Genomic DNA, 14,233 nt, shown 5'->3' with positions numbered 1-14,233 from the left:
CTGGGACCTGTGGAGAAGTAAGGGGCCAGCTGGAGGTGGAGGAACGGCTGGGGACTCTGCCGTGGTAGCTCGACGCGTTGTGAAGTGGTTGGGTTGAGAGCTGCCCTGGTGGCTTTGTTAGGGTTATACCAGCCACGAATCCAGCCCTGCCTTGCTCTAAGCAGAGCCGGGTCTTAGTCACATGGCTCAGGTCCAGCTCTGACCTTCCCTGGAGTTTGCTTCGGTCCTGCCCAGAGTAAATGCAGGCCCCTGCCCGGGCAAACTCCCTGCTAATCCTGCACCTGCTGGGGGAGCTGGGAAAGAGCCAGGTGTTACAGGCCTGGGTACCATGGGCATCCCAGGGAAGGGCCCTGAACAAGCCATGCCACCACAGGGGGACCCAGCACCAGCCTCTTGAGAGACAATCCGCGGCCCACACAGGGGAGCGACTATGCTCCTGGCCATGGGAGGATCTAGCTCATGGCCTCCTCTGCAGCCAAAGACGCCACAGGCTAGTGCTTCAAAAACTGCCCCGTGAGCCAGAGGGGAGTTGCCACCAGCCACCGGCAGCAGGAGGGTTTTAGCTGTGGTAGCTGCCAGGGGGATGTAATCCTCCACCGGTGTGCAGGCCTGAGTCTGCCCACTAGAGGCAGCGGTGAGCACCAGAGACGGGCCACATAGCCCCCAGCTGGTCCCTGCACCCCCCTTTCCCCCCCAGCAGGCATGAATTTCAGTGATGCCCCCCAGCCAGCTCTGTGATTTCAGGTGTCTGGGGTCATCTTCTTCTCCTCGGAGACGGCGGAGCAGCTCCTGGCCACTCATGTCATCCCGCCTCTTGATGCCTGCACCTACCTGGGCCTGGATTCGGGGGCCCAGCCCATCCAGGTGCTGCTCTCTGCCATTCGCCCACGGTGGTGCTGAAGGGATCCCCTCACTGTAGCATCGGGTGCCAGCCACAAGGAAGGGGCACCGGCATCTCTCCATCGCTGTCTAGAGCAGTGCCAGGGCAGTCAGCCCTTCCCCTGCCCCCCAGCAGATGGTCTCCTGGCACAGGGGTGGTGGGAGGGGCTGGAAACACCACCACAAAGGATAAATCAGCCCACGCTGGCATTGGGTGACCAGCAGGGGACACTTCTCGGCCCCTCCCACCCCCGACTCACCCACCCCCGGCTGAGTTGCAGCGGGCCCCGGCACATGGCTCTGGGGCTCTCGTCTGCCATGCAGGGAGCCGGGTCTGACTCCAGTGACCGGGAGTGCTGGGGAGGCAACACGCAGCTCTGGAGTCCCTTTGATCGCTGCACCCCAGAGATCTAGAGAACCCCACCGCCCAGTGCTCCAGACCCCAGGTGGTAGTACGAGCGCCCCTCTGCCATCCCCCGACAGCTGCCCCATGGGACCGTCCTGCAACAGCCCCCCTCTCTTGCCCTCCATCCCACCATGCCTGGGGCTGAGGAAGGAGGTCACCCTACTCGCCTTGCAGCCTCTTTTACCCAGAGATGGGCGAGGCAGAGAAGAGAGACGCCAGCTGTCTGTGGCCATGGGCGGGTAGCGGCTGCCATCTTACACTAGTCACACAGCTACCAAACCTGCTGGCACCAGCATCTGTTGCCATTCCAGGGGCTCCGTCCCAAACCTTGCTCATTGCCACAGCCTCAGGGTCTGTCACCCCTTCGCTTTTGTCTCCCCTGGGAACCCACCCTTGGGAGCCCTGGCACCCCCCTGTGCTGTCACTGCAGTGTCCCGTGTGAAGCCCACCCAGCACAGACGCGCTGCAGCGACGGTCTCCAGCCCCCTGTGGGACAGGGCTGGAGGGCTGCATATGATGACAAGCGTTTCCCGTTCTCTGCCTCTCCCCAGCTGTCCCTGTTCTTTGACATTGTGCTGTGCATGGCCGACGGGGTGACCGAGGAAGACTTTGTGATGGGCAGGACCCAGGAGGTGAGCGGCGGCCCTGCCAAGGGCTCAGCTGCCATGAGGAACGCCCGCTCTGTGCTGTGGAAGGCCCTCCATGCCATCCCTCTCACTATGGGTGAGTGCGACCTCTCCCCAGCGCTGTCCCAGCCCCTCGCTCCTGCCCACTCTGGCTAGCGGTCTCTGGGGCCTGGGGAGCCACCTGGCTCCCAGCTGATGTTCCTTGGCTGGTATCTTGCAAGCAGGAAACAGGGACAGTCTCTAAAGACACCTGCAGCTTTTGTCGCTGCCTGTTTCCTCCCCAGCCGCTCTCCGAGGACTGTTACAGCTCAGAAGTGATGCAGGTTTAGTCCTGGTCAGTGAGTGGAAGCCTCGAAGGAACCGGCACTGGGGAGCTGGCAGTTGCGTTACGCTTGTTATAAACATGACACGGATGGCCCCAAAGATGCAACAATTACTGGGGAGAGACAGGCCATTGGGGGTGGGTTTTTTGGTTTATGAAGGATTGTTGGCACTTGTCCCTCTGTCTGTCCAGAATCAATGCCCAGGGTTGTGCCAGGGCGCTTTGCCCCAGGGCAGTGGGGGTGGCCACTCGATGGGTGGCGCTGGGCCCTTGCAGAGTCCCGGCCTGTTAGCAGTGCACGTCCCTGCTGTGGCCCTGGTTCCTGGCTGGCTGCCCTGGGGGGGGTTAGATTCCTACCCCTTCCCTTCCCATCCAGGTGGACCCCAGGTGCCTACCAGCCCCCCACCCCTGCTTGCACCCCAGAGCTCAGCTGGTAGTGCATTAACTCTCATGCCCCTCACCCGTTTCCCGGCAGCGTGTATACCCGACGGTAGCTATGACTACATGACGATGGCCGCTAGCGCCCACATCCGCCACCTGACGCTTCGCACCGGCTCTGCCAACGCCCTCCCCTTCCGCAAAGTAGCGCATTCCCACGTGGCTGTACGTACCTCCCTTCCCAGGGCCCCCCCCCCGCCTCTCCTCTCCTCTCCTCCATCCGCACCAGCTGACTGTTGGCAACTGGGCCACGTCCCCTGACCCTGCTCTGAGCATAGCAGGAAAGACGCCACCACCTGGTCTACACTCCTCTCCCTGTGGGAGAGGCAGTGGAGCCTACTGGCTAGGGCACTGGCCGGGGGGTCGGGAGACCTGGGCTGTGTTCCCAGCTGGGCCACAGATCTGTTGGGTGACCTTGGGCAGGTCACTGCCCCTTGCTGGGCCTCAGTTTCCCCTCCCCCCTTGTGTCTGTGGTGGCTTCTGTCAGCTGTTTGGCACAGGGCTGGGTCTGCTTGGAGCCTCTGGGTGCCCCCTGGCCCTCCACCAGTGCCACCCCAGGCGGGACCTTCAGCGAGAGCTCAGTGCTCCCCCACAGCTCCCTTCCTGTCCTCAACCCTCTGCCCCGCCAGCCTCCTTTCCCTCCCCCCTGCTGAGCACTGCTTCCTTCTGTCCCCACAGCAGCCCCAGCTCCTGGAGGATGGCTGCTCCGTCACCAACAGCCTGCTGGAAGGAGCCGTGCGGCTAGGGCCCGGAAGCGTTCTCCAGCACTGCCACCTCCAGGTGTGACTCCCGCTGCTGGGTCTCGGAGGGTCCCAGCGCCTCCCAGGCACAGGGTGGGAGCTCCCTTGCCATCCCCAAGGGACTGCTTCTGAAGGAGGGGCTGGAGTGCCCTATGGCTTTGGGCTCTCTCTCTAACCCAGCCTGCCTCCCCCTGGCTTGTTAAGGCCCGTGTAGATCCTATCCATGCCTCCCTCCCCAGGGACCAGGGCAGGCATGTGTCCTATTCTCCCCCCCACCCTGGGTTTATCTTGATCGGTTTGGGGCCGCCCAGGGTCTGTCTGCAGCACGTGGTGCAAGAGCTCCAGCTGTGCTAGCAGTGAAGGCGCGGCAATGTGGGCCAGGCGAGCCCACTCGAGCACGGGGGATGCCCTTGTGTGGCCAGCCCCTGCTGCCGCAACTTCACTGCGGCTGTTTGAATTAGCAGGATCGGAGCTAGCTCAGGTATGTCTGCATGTGCTGCAGTCACCCCCCAGCCAGCTCGGTGCCAGGACATTTTCCCCAGGGGAATTTTCCCTTTATTTTCTCCTGTTTCCACCACTGCCACCGCCCACCCTGCCTGGCGTTCACACTACTCCCGTACTGGCAGCCTGGTCTCACGCCCTACCCCTCCTAGCCGTCTCTTCCCCAAGCGCGGCAGGGTTGGCTCTTCACACCTGGCCCAGCTCCAACCCCTGCTCCTTTCCCAATTCGTGGCCATGTGACCAGGTGCTCTGGGGGGTGCATGCAGGGCTCCGACCATTTCCCCATTGCTAGATTTTACTAGTGTACCCTCCAGGCAGGCCTTGCCCCTATTCAAAGCATGGCTATCTGGTACATGACAGGTGAAGAGTCTTTCTGGGCCGTCAGCTCCCTCGTGGTGTCCTGGGTGCAGGAGGGCGCCCAGAGACCACCATGATGGGCTGGTTGTGACTAGAGTAGAGGGAGGGGCTCCTCAGAGGTCTGGTGGGGTGGTGATCTCCAGCAGGCCTAGTGGCCCATTTTGTCGCCCCCCCAGGGACCCTTGCAGATAGGCTCCGGCTGCCTCCTCACGGGGCTGGATGTATCGTCCTCGCCTGCCCTGCGGTGCCGCCAGCTACACGATGTGGTCCTCCAGGGGCATGCCATCCAGCTGAGGGACGTGCTGTGCCGGGTGTTCACCTTGACCGGGTGCCACGACGACTGGCAGGTGCTGGCTGACACCGGGCGTGGGTGGCTGGCCGGGAGAACCCGAGGCTAGAGCGTGGAGGGTGGGATTAACATAGGGCCTGCTGCCAGGAGAGGGCAGAGATCAACCCACAGAGTCCCAGGATGCGGGAAGATTCCTGCCCCCACCCTGCTCCCTTCCAGCCCCAGTATGACCGCTGCCTTTCTGCCCCCTCACAGAGCCCTGCTGGGGAGGCTGGCACCTACCTCAACATGCCCTGGGCTGAGTTCTTCCTCAGGACGGGGATACGGTACGTGCCACACAGGCTGGGCAGAGAAGGATCCCAGACAGGGCCCGGAGCCCCAGCCTGGCGCGGTCTGAGTGGGCTGAGCGCGATGGCTTTCCTCCCTCACCCCACGCCCCCACTTCTCCACTCAGCTGAGACTTGGGAAACTCACTTCATTACACTGCCTGGAAATGTCCCACTGCACATGGGACCAGGCAGAGACGAGCTGCCTGAGACACCGGTCTCTAGAGCCTTGTGCCCACGCCAGGGCGGCCCGGTGGGAGGGAATGAGGCCCACGTGGAGTCAGTGCCCTAAAGCGACTTGTCCTGCAAGAGGCTGGGACTGGCTCGCTGGGAGCTTCCCCCAGAACCAGCATGTGTCGTGTATCAGCAGCACCTCTTGCTGGGAGAGACCAGCAGGGCGGGAGCTGGGAGCCCCTCTCAGGCGGTCTCCTCAGTGCCTTCCCTCCAGCTGGGCAAGGCAGAGGCCACAAGCTGGGTGGAGGAGTTGGCACGCTGGTGCGCTGCACCTCGGTCCCCACTGTGCAGAATGGGGGCTCTCCTCAGACCTTGCTGCCAGCGTCCTGGGCGTGGGGGCTGTCTAGCCCGGGAGGAGGCAGCAGAGAGCTGGCAGCAATCAGGAGCAGCGGTAGAGCAGCTCCCATCTCCTTGCCTTAGGGAGGTAAAGGCCCTCTCAGGATCTGCTTTCCCTGGTGCAGAAATAGAAGCTCTCTCTGTCGGGAGGGAGAGAGGCCAGCGACGCAGGCCCAGGGCTCCTGGCTCCGCGGCACGTGGCTGGGTGGTGCCCACTCTCGGATGCTGCTTTTCACTCCGGCAGGGAGGGGGATATTTGGGGCGCCGACGTCCCCGGCGAAGCTGCTGCCTGCTGAATGCACGTCTCTTCCCCGTTCTGCACGCTGCTGAGCCCCTGGGGGTCCAGGACGTCCTGTGGTTCCTGGGCTCCCCAGGGGGCGAGGGGCTGGGGCGGTGGCGAGCTTCGTGGCGCATGTCCTGGGAGGAGCTGCTGATGTGCCTCAACCAGGAGGCGGAGCTGGCATCCCGCCGGGCCCTCTTCTTCCTCCAGGCACAGGGCAAGCTGCGCAGGGTGCTGCTGGAGCACCAGGACTGCAGCCTCCTGCCGCTGATCCGGAGCGCCGTCAGCGAGGGCTACCAGGAGGTCGTGTTGAGCACGCTGGACCAGGGTGAGAGCCGGGCAGGACAGGGCGGCTGGCTGGGGCTACAGCACAAGAAACCCCTATGCGACATTCGTGTCACCCACACGTGCTGCTCTGGGGGCGTCAGGCTGCAGCCGCCCAGCACTGCAGCAATTTACCCCCTGTGCCGGCTGTGGGATGGGCCATGACCACAGGGTGCTGATGGGTTTGGGGACCGGTGGGGACCCTAAAACACAGCTGGCCACTCTCCATCGCTAAGCAAGGTCTAACCCTGAGGGTGTGCAGTCCGTAGAGATGCCAGGGGGCTCTTCCCAGGGGTCTGGTCAGGTTCCAGCTTTGTTAATTACATGGTGCCTCTGGGAATTCCTCCTGCTGCCTTTGCAGCTGGCAACAGGGCGTTCTTCCCCTCCTCCCCACTCCCCCATGCAATGACGGGTCCCAAAGCACCTTCCAAGCCCAAACCGCTGTCCAGTCTGCGCCACTGTCCCTTCCCTCTCCCCGGCCATGCAACCACCTCTGGGGAGGAAGGCAGCCGCTTTGAACATCCCACAGGCATGTGGCTTATGGAGGATGCTGGAGGTCAGCATTTCCTCCCCTTCTCGCTAGCGAAGCTGTGTGGAAGCCAAAGCCTAGTGCACTGTCCGTTGCGGCAGACAGTGCGTTTCCAGCAGTCCTGTGGCCATGATCAGTAGAGCATGTTGGGTAATGACGTGTGAATAAGCAGTGCCAAGCAATTCACTTCTGCTTCTGGAATTGCCAGGCCCTGTGGGCTTTGTAAAGTGGAGCTGGGCTTCCCCCAGCTCGGTGGGCTACTAGAGACGTTGGCCCAGTCTAGCCATGCTGCTGGCTTGAGCGCCTTGCAGCATGACGCCCTCGCTCTCCAGAACAGGCACTGCACGGGCACCGGCAAAGTGTCCGCTTTCTGTAGGCTGCCCCAGCCCGGTGCCCCACCCTCGATGGGCACAAGACAGGGAGATCACTTGCCATGGCTCACTCAGCCCCGGGCTCCAGCGAGAGAGTCAATGAGGGGGCTGAAGATGACAGGCCATGGGATGTGGGCACTGGGCTGAGACCCAGCAAACTCATTCCACATGGGGCAGCTCACAGACAGACAGCGCTTGGGGACACGGAGGCATGCTCTGGTTCAGGACGACTGTAGATAAGTGACTGGTGGGATTCAGGGGGCAGAGGAAGAACGTGGCTAGCGGAGGATGGATGAAATCCTGCCATGGACAGGAGCCCTCCAAGACTCCAGCCAGGCTGGGCTGTGACTGGCCGACTCCTGCTGGCAGTGCTGACGGTTTCTCTTTGCATCCCAGTGGCAGCTGTTGCTGACGACCCTGGGGTGGCAGCCCGAACGCTCGCCTGCATTGCCGACGTGCTGGGCTGCATGGCCAAAGGGGACGGAGGCTTACGGAGTGGGCCGGCCGCCAACCAGGAGTGGGCCCCGGCCTTCCAGCGCCTGGAGCGAGGGGACATCGCCGGGGGGGTGAAGGAGCTCGCCAAAGAGAGGGAGAAATGGCTGGGCAGGTACAGCTGGGTGGACTGGGCTGCTGGGGCCTGGGTGCCCAGGATCAGCCAGGAGTGGGGGTTTGCGGCGAGGTCTCCAGGGCTTTCAGCCAGCCACTGCGAGCCTGGCCTGATGCCCCCTTCTGGATAGGGGGTTGACTGTCCCTCCCCACCAGCTGCGGGGGCCCTGCTCCTGTTGGAAACCCATAAAAACTCCAGCTGATGCAGGGGGCCCTGCTGGGTCTGAGCCCCGTGTCACTGCAGGGCTTTGTGCTGCCCTGGCTCATCTTGCAGCCATTCCCGCAGCGCTGGACCATGGCTGGGAAACTGGCTAAGGCCCCAGCCACACAGCCCCTGGTTAGTAACCATGACGACCTGTGCCAGAGGCTGACGCGGGCACCGCTGCCTTCCTGTGGCCAGTTCAGTGTGTCTGGGCAGCGTGTCCAGAGCCAAGCGGGGCTGTGCCACGGGCGTGCCAGGAGAAAGGCCATACCAGTGTGACCGCTGCCCACTGCTCAGTGGTGCCCCTCTCCCACTGCTGTTTCAGGCCGGCGCTGCTGGTGCGGGCCGCCCGGCACTATGAGAGGGCCGAGCAGATCCTGATCCGCCAGGCCGTGATGTCGGCCTGCTGCTTCGTTGCAGTCGGGCGGGCGCAGCCCCCGCCCATGGGTCACTGGGTGCTGGTGGAGTGCCCGGCCCGGATAGACATCTCTGGTGAGCACCGCGAGAGGCTCCATTTCAATGGGCTTCTGGCCTTGGTGGCCTGGCACTAGCCTCTCTCCCAATGCCTGGGTGGGTGAGGCAGAGGTGCCCAGGCACCAAGGGAGCAGCGCCCAGGTGTTGGCCAGCACTGGCTGTAAAGAGGCATGTGCCACTTCGCCTGCCAGTCCCCTGCGGTGGGGAGAGTAAGCTGAGCTGCACCAATGCACCTCCACAGCAGGCAGGAATAGTCACTGACCAACCGCCTGCGCTGTGCGCAGCGCTGCCCGGCCATGTCCAGCTCAGCCCACCCCTCCGGGAGAGGGCGTGTGGCAGTAAGCTTCCTGGGTTCACGCGCTGCCCTGAGGCGTCTGACGTGAGGTGAGGCTCGCTAATGCTGCCTTTAGGCGGGATGTGGAGGGGAAGGTGCAGCTGGCATATTGGCTCTGAAAGTCGCGCTGTGAGTGGTGGGCAGCATAGGGAAGGCAGGCAGTACGAAGGGGCGTTTTAGAGCGTCCGAGGCCAGAAGGGCCCATTGCGATCATCTGCAGGACACAGGCCAGGGCACTGCTCCATCTTAGCTGGAGTCTGGCAGCACGGAGACATGAAGGGAGGGGACGGGCGATGAGGCCTGGGCTGTGGGTGGCTGTCCTGCATGAGGATCCGGGTCTGTTAAGTCCATACCCGTCTGTGCTTGACAGGTGGCTGGAGTGACACTCCTCCAATCACCTATGAGCATGGGGGAGCCGTGGTGGACGTTGCCATCCTGGTGGACGGGCGCAGGCCTATCGGGGCGCGGGCCCGGCGCATCGCTGAGCCCGAGCTCAGGCTGGTCAGTGCTAGCGGTGCACTGGAGGGCGAGGTGCTGCTGGAACTGGTGTGTCAGGACATGGAGGACCTGCAGGATTACTGCCAGCCTCATGCGCCAGGTAAGAGCCAGCTCGCCACGCAGGATCAGGGCTCACCAGCTGCCTCACAGCGCAGAGAGAAAGGCTGGGGGTCACATGCAGTGCCCCATGGAGGGCAGAGAGTGGACTGCTGGCGCTTGTGTATTCTCCAGGGCCGGTCTTGGATTGGCACCTAGGGGGCACAGAGTAGTAATCTGTGCTGCATACCTATCAGTTCACCCTCCAGCACAGAGACCGGCCATGCCCCCAGCTGGCTCAGTGGCACGGGGGGCTCCGAAGAGATGTCCGTCCCACGTCAGGCCGGCAGGAACAACAGACACATGGTGCCAGTGGGCTCCTGCAGGATAGGCTGGGGGTGGGGGGAAATCCATGCAGAGTAACAGCAAGAGGCTGGGTGGCCCAGGGGATCAGTAATAGGCTCGGGAGGTGTCTGCAGCACCCCATACCCGGAGCCCACCACAGCCGATGGCTATATCAGAGCCAGTAGAGGAGTTAGGGGCTCATTCCTAGCCCCCAACAGCCCACAGCACAGGGCGGCTGGTCAAGGATGGCCAAGACTGGCCCAGTGACTGGTGCTGGCTGGGGACCAGGGTTAGTCCCTGCTCTGCTGCAGACTCCCTGAGGGCCTTGGGCCAAGTCCTCTAGCCTGTCTGGGCCTCGACTTCCCCCTCTGTGCAACGACAGCCCTGCCCTGCAGCCCGGGGTGGGGAGGCACTCAGCCACGACGGTAACAGGCCGGATGGGTGCGTTACTTGGCTAAGAGAGGCCCAGGCTGCAGGCCTGCATAGCACTGCCAGCCCGGCAGCAGGAGGGACGGAGAGGCTTGGCCGGTTGCTGCTTGTTCCATGTGTACAGGGAGCCCATTGTCACCTTTTCCCTCCCAGCAGCCCCACCGGCTGGGATTTGTCAGTGCCAACACCAGCCAAAGGGCATCCCCTGGGCTCTGCAAGCCCCACCTCCCCCTCCTCCAGGAGCTGCTGTTCCATGCCGTGTGGAATGTAGGAATTGGGGGCTGCAGCTCTACCCTTGCCCTGCTGGCCTCGCTGTGGGTCACTATAAACACCTGCCTGTCTGTGGGGAGCTTGCACTGGGTGCTAATGGCTGACCCAATGGCTGTGGCCCAGCTAGGCACTGTGCCTGGGGCTGGCAAGTAGCAGCCAGCGCCATGTGCAGGTAACCATGTGCTCTGTTGCTGACTCACTTCCGCTGTCCACGTGACTGGGCTGCTGGCCATGAAGGGGTTAAACCAGCAGGGGTTTGGGGTCCAGGGGCGCAGCTGTGCTGGGCCCCCCCCCCCTCAGGGTTTTCCTCTTGTTTCCAGGGGCCTTGCTGAAAGCGGCTTTCATCTGCACCCAGATCGTTACCATCCCCTCCCGGAAGCCCTTGCAGGCCCAGCTGCTGGAGTGCTTTGGCGGCGGGTTTGAAGTGCACAGCTGGTCCAGCCTGCCGCACGGATCCGGCCTGGGTATGGGCGTGTTCCCCTTGTGTGCAGGGCACAGTCAGGGCAGCGAGTGTCGGGTACCCGAGCCCAGCAATGTGCTAGGGCTCGGCTTCGGCTCCCGTGCTGGATACAGGGAAGAAATGCTCAACCAGGCGTGTGGGCATCACACTGCCAAGCAGCCTGGCCAGCCCTGGGGCATCGTCAGGCCTGGCTGGTCACGCCTAGCAGCATGAGGAACACAGTGGGGCGCCCCAAGCCAGGCCTGCTGGAATGCACTCCTCGGCTGTACCCGCTGGCATTCAGCAAGTGCTTCTGGGCGGGCGTCCCCTCCAGCCGTCCCTGGCTGGGCAATGCAGAGCCTGGGGACAGCAAGGGCCGCCCAGCACAAAGAGCTGCTCAGGTCCTCATGCTTCCCTGCTGTGGCTCTGGGAGCCCCAGCGACAGCCACTGCCAGCACAGCCCTGCTGGCGCTGGGTCGTTTCATGGGGCATGGCTAGGAAGTGGTCCCCCTGCGCCCTCTGCATCATCTCCCTGCCCTGCCTTTGGTTCCAGGCACGAGCAGCATCCTGGCCGGGGCGGTGATGGCGGCGCTGTACCGGGCGGCCGGGAAAACTGCCAGCGCAGAGTCCCTCATCCATGCTGTGCTGCACCTGGAGCAGGTGCTCACCACAGGTAATGACACAAAGAGGAGGGGGAGGGGAGTGCCTGCCATGGCCTGGTCCGGCTGCCTGAATGGAGCCCCTAACCAGGCTGTGGGGCATGGCAGCTGGGTTACGTCGTGCCAGGCTGCCACTGTGCTGCACACCCCTCCCCGTCAGATCTGCTCCTCTGGCTAGGGCCTCTGATGGCACGAGGGCAACGGTGTCTCGGTTCAGCTATCTCAAGCAGGAAGAAACTAATTCCCCTCCCTCCACTGCAAGCCCCTCTCTGCCGTTCCCGCTGCCCTGCAAGGGGGCCCGGCCTTGCCCCACAGCTGAAGCTTTGAACTAGCCAGCTGATCCAGCCTGCCCAGGCTGCTCATCTGCCCTGCTGGTTTGGGCTGTCCATTAACAGGCGCGTTAACCCTTGGGCTGGACAGTGCCTGCCTATCAGCCAGCCCCCACTGGGGCTGTGTGAACAGTTCCCTGTCCCCAACCAGCCAGCCTCCCTCTGCTGCCGAGCCTGCCCCTGGCCTGTGCCACAGGGAGAAGGATGCGCAGCAAGCCAGGTACCAGGTCCTCCCCTGCACATCCTGGGGGGATTCTGCGCCAAAAACTAAACATGTTGTGCACTGTATTTTACAATTCTGCCTCTTTTACTTGTCAAAATAGCACAATACACTCACACCAGTTCCAATTATTTTGGTAATCTAGTGCAAAATGTCAGCCCGTCTGTCTGTAACAATACAGCCAACAGAAGAGAGTCAGGAAATGTTCTTGACAAATAGATTCCTTACTAGGCATCTTAAAACAGACCATTGAGTAATAATCCATTTAAACTACAAGACAACTGTATTTCCTGTACCCCGCAGAAGCAGTGCAAAGGTTTGGGGGAAGCAGAGGAAATGGAGGAGCTCAGGGAGGGGGAAATACTGCTGGGAAGGAGCCTGGGAGTGAACCTGAGGGGTTGTTGGAAGTGGTGGGGGAAATATGGAACAGGTTTTGGGAGAGGGGAGGGATTGTTAGGGAGCCTCCCCTCTGCAGACCCTGGCTGACCCCTAGCTTCTCCCATTTTGCCCCTTTCTCTGTGTGTCCCTGCTCCTCACTCAGCCACCTGTCCACCCCTCTGCCCTCGTGGCCATGCACCCCCACTCCCATTCAGGCTGGCTCAATGCTGTCACCCCACTAGCTCCTATGCCCCTACTTCAGTCTGTACCCCCCACTAGCCCTTCTGAACCACTGTCTGGGACCCTCCCAGTGGCCTTGTGTGCCCCACTCTATCCATTCCCCCCATACACCTCACCAGGCCCCACGGGTGAGGAAGGCAGCTAGCGCTGTGAGGAAGGCAGCTTCTCCCCCTCCCTCTCTGGGGTTGGCTGCTTTGGCCTGTAAGCCAGCTGCCCTCTCTTCTGGCACCACATCAGCCCCTCATGGGTGAAAGGTGTAATTGCAACATGACCCTCTTGCACCTTCCCCCATCAGAATCAATTATTCTGTGGGAGTGGGGGAAAAATCTGCAGGGGACATTAATTCTGTGCTTGTGCAGTGGTGCAGCATTCCCCCAGGCATAATGCAGTGAGGCCCCACACTCCATCTTGCTGGGAACTGGCCAGTCCAATCCCAGCTGTGGAGGAGCCACAGTCCAACCCTTGGCTTCAGGAATGGGAGTGAGCCCATTAGAGTTCTTGGGGTCTGCTGCTGTGTAACAGGGCTTGTTGCTGGCAGGAGGGGGCTGGCAGGACCAGGTTGGCGGGCTTGTGCCAGGCATCAAAATTGGGCGGTCGAAGGCCCAGCTGCCCCTGAAGGTGGAGGTGGAGCAGATCCCCGTGCCGGAGGGCTTTCCCCAGACCCTGAACCAGCATCTGCTCCTGATTTACACAGGCAAGACACGGCTGGCCCGCAACCTGCTCCAGGTAAAGCATGTACCCCCCCCCCCTCCCCCCAACGCCTCAAGGACACTCCCACCCAGCCCCCAGCAGGGCCGTGGCAGGTGGGGGTGGAAATAGCAGCCCCCTTACGGCTACCTAGCGGTAGCTCTCCCAGCACTACAGAGCAGGGGCAGCTGAGGGCCAGAGACAGGAAACAAGCTGCCCCGTCACAGGTGGGTGAGCTGGGTCTAGAAGCGCACACCCAGGTCCCTCTTCAGTTCATTGGACCCCAGCTTCATTATGGACAGAACGCTAGGGCCCAGGACTCCTGCTGCACTAGGTGCTGTATGGACACAGGACAGCCAGACAGCTCCCCAACCCCACCCCGCCCAGTTATGGCTCATGGCAGGGGATTGTCCATTTCCCCTGGCAGGGGAATGGCTCCGGCCTTGCTGCAGAACAGTTCCCCTCTGCAGCGAAAGTGAACGCTGGCTCCCAGGAGCTGGTGTCTAAGGCTATGTCTGCAGTGACAGCAGCAGCGTTGGTGCCATTGCAGCGATGGAGCGGCCGTGGAGACCCTTGCAATTGATCAGGAAGTCAACGCTGTTAATCCACCCTCACAAAAAGATTAACGCTGCGCTGGCAGGAGGTAGAAGTTAGGTAGTTGAGGGGGCTGGCATATCTTCTATCGACTGCCACCGAATTTCACCAGCCGTGTAGAGCAGGCCTAAGGCTCAGTCCACGGCTCGCATGGGAAGGGAGCTGTTCAGACCTGCCCTGTACACGGGGACAGTGCTAAGGGCTGGGCAGGGCTGCTTAGTCACATTGCCGGGAGTGCTGCACAGAACTCGAGTGACCCAGCAGCCACGGGTGCCACTCCTGCTTTCCTTGTGCATCCACAAGTGCTGGGGGGCTGTCTGAGCGGCAGGGCAGAGCAGGGCCCCTCAGGTGGGAAGGCTAGTTGAAGGTGACTGAGTTCATGGCTGGTGTCCCCTTGCAGGATGTCCTCAGGAACTGGTATGCCAGGCTGCCCGCCATCGTGCAGAACACCAACGCGCTGGTGAGCAACGCAGAGGCGTGCACGCAGGCCTTTCGGCAAGGTAAAGCAGCTGCATGCTTCGGTCTCAGGGGCCTT

At 62.4% G+C, this 14,233-nt stretch overlaps 1 protein-coding gene across 1 annotated transcript in view; it reads left to right on the top strand.

The window, feature by feature from the left end:
• FCSK (fucose kinase) overlaps positions 1 to 14,233 on the top strand; it is a 28,419-nt gene that overhangs the window by 11,277 nt on the left and 2,909 nt on the right. Inside the window, 15 exon segments of the mRNA XM_067553266.1 lie at positions 745 to 864; positions 1,837 to 2,008; positions 2,709 to 2,836; positions 3,350 to 3,451; positions 4,446 to 4,616; positions 4,814 to 4,884; positions 5,699 to 5,736; positions 5,739 to 6,062; positions 7,355 to 7,565; positions 8,092 to 8,258; positions 8,945 to 9,172; positions 10,473 to 10,616; positions 11,145 to 11,264; positions 12,956 to 13,143; positions 14,099 to 14,198. Coding sequence (XP_067409367.1) covers positions 745 to 864; positions 1,837 to 2,008; positions 2,709 to 2,836; positions 3,350 to 3,451; positions 4,446 to 4,616; positions 4,814 to 4,884; positions 5,699 to 5,736; positions 5,739 to 6,062; positions 7,355 to 7,565; positions 8,092 to 8,258; positions 8,945 to 9,172; positions 10,473 to 10,616; positions 11,145 to 11,264; positions 12,956 to 13,143; positions 14,099 to 14,198 — 2,284 coding nt within the window.

The sequence above is a fragment of the Emydura macquarii genome, unplaced genomic scaffold (genome assembly GCF_026122565.2).
Source record: "Emydura macquarii macquarii isolate MOO-44397 ecotype Brisbane River unplaced genomic scaffold, CSIRO-AGI_Emac_v2 contig_295, whole genome shotgun sequence".
Classification (NCBI taxonomy): Eukaryota; Metazoa; Chordata; order Testudines; family Chelidae; genus Emydura; species Emydura macquarii.
The sequence above is the reverse complement of the archived record's forward strand: the minus strand, read 5'-3'. Positions and strand labels throughout refer to the sequence as shown.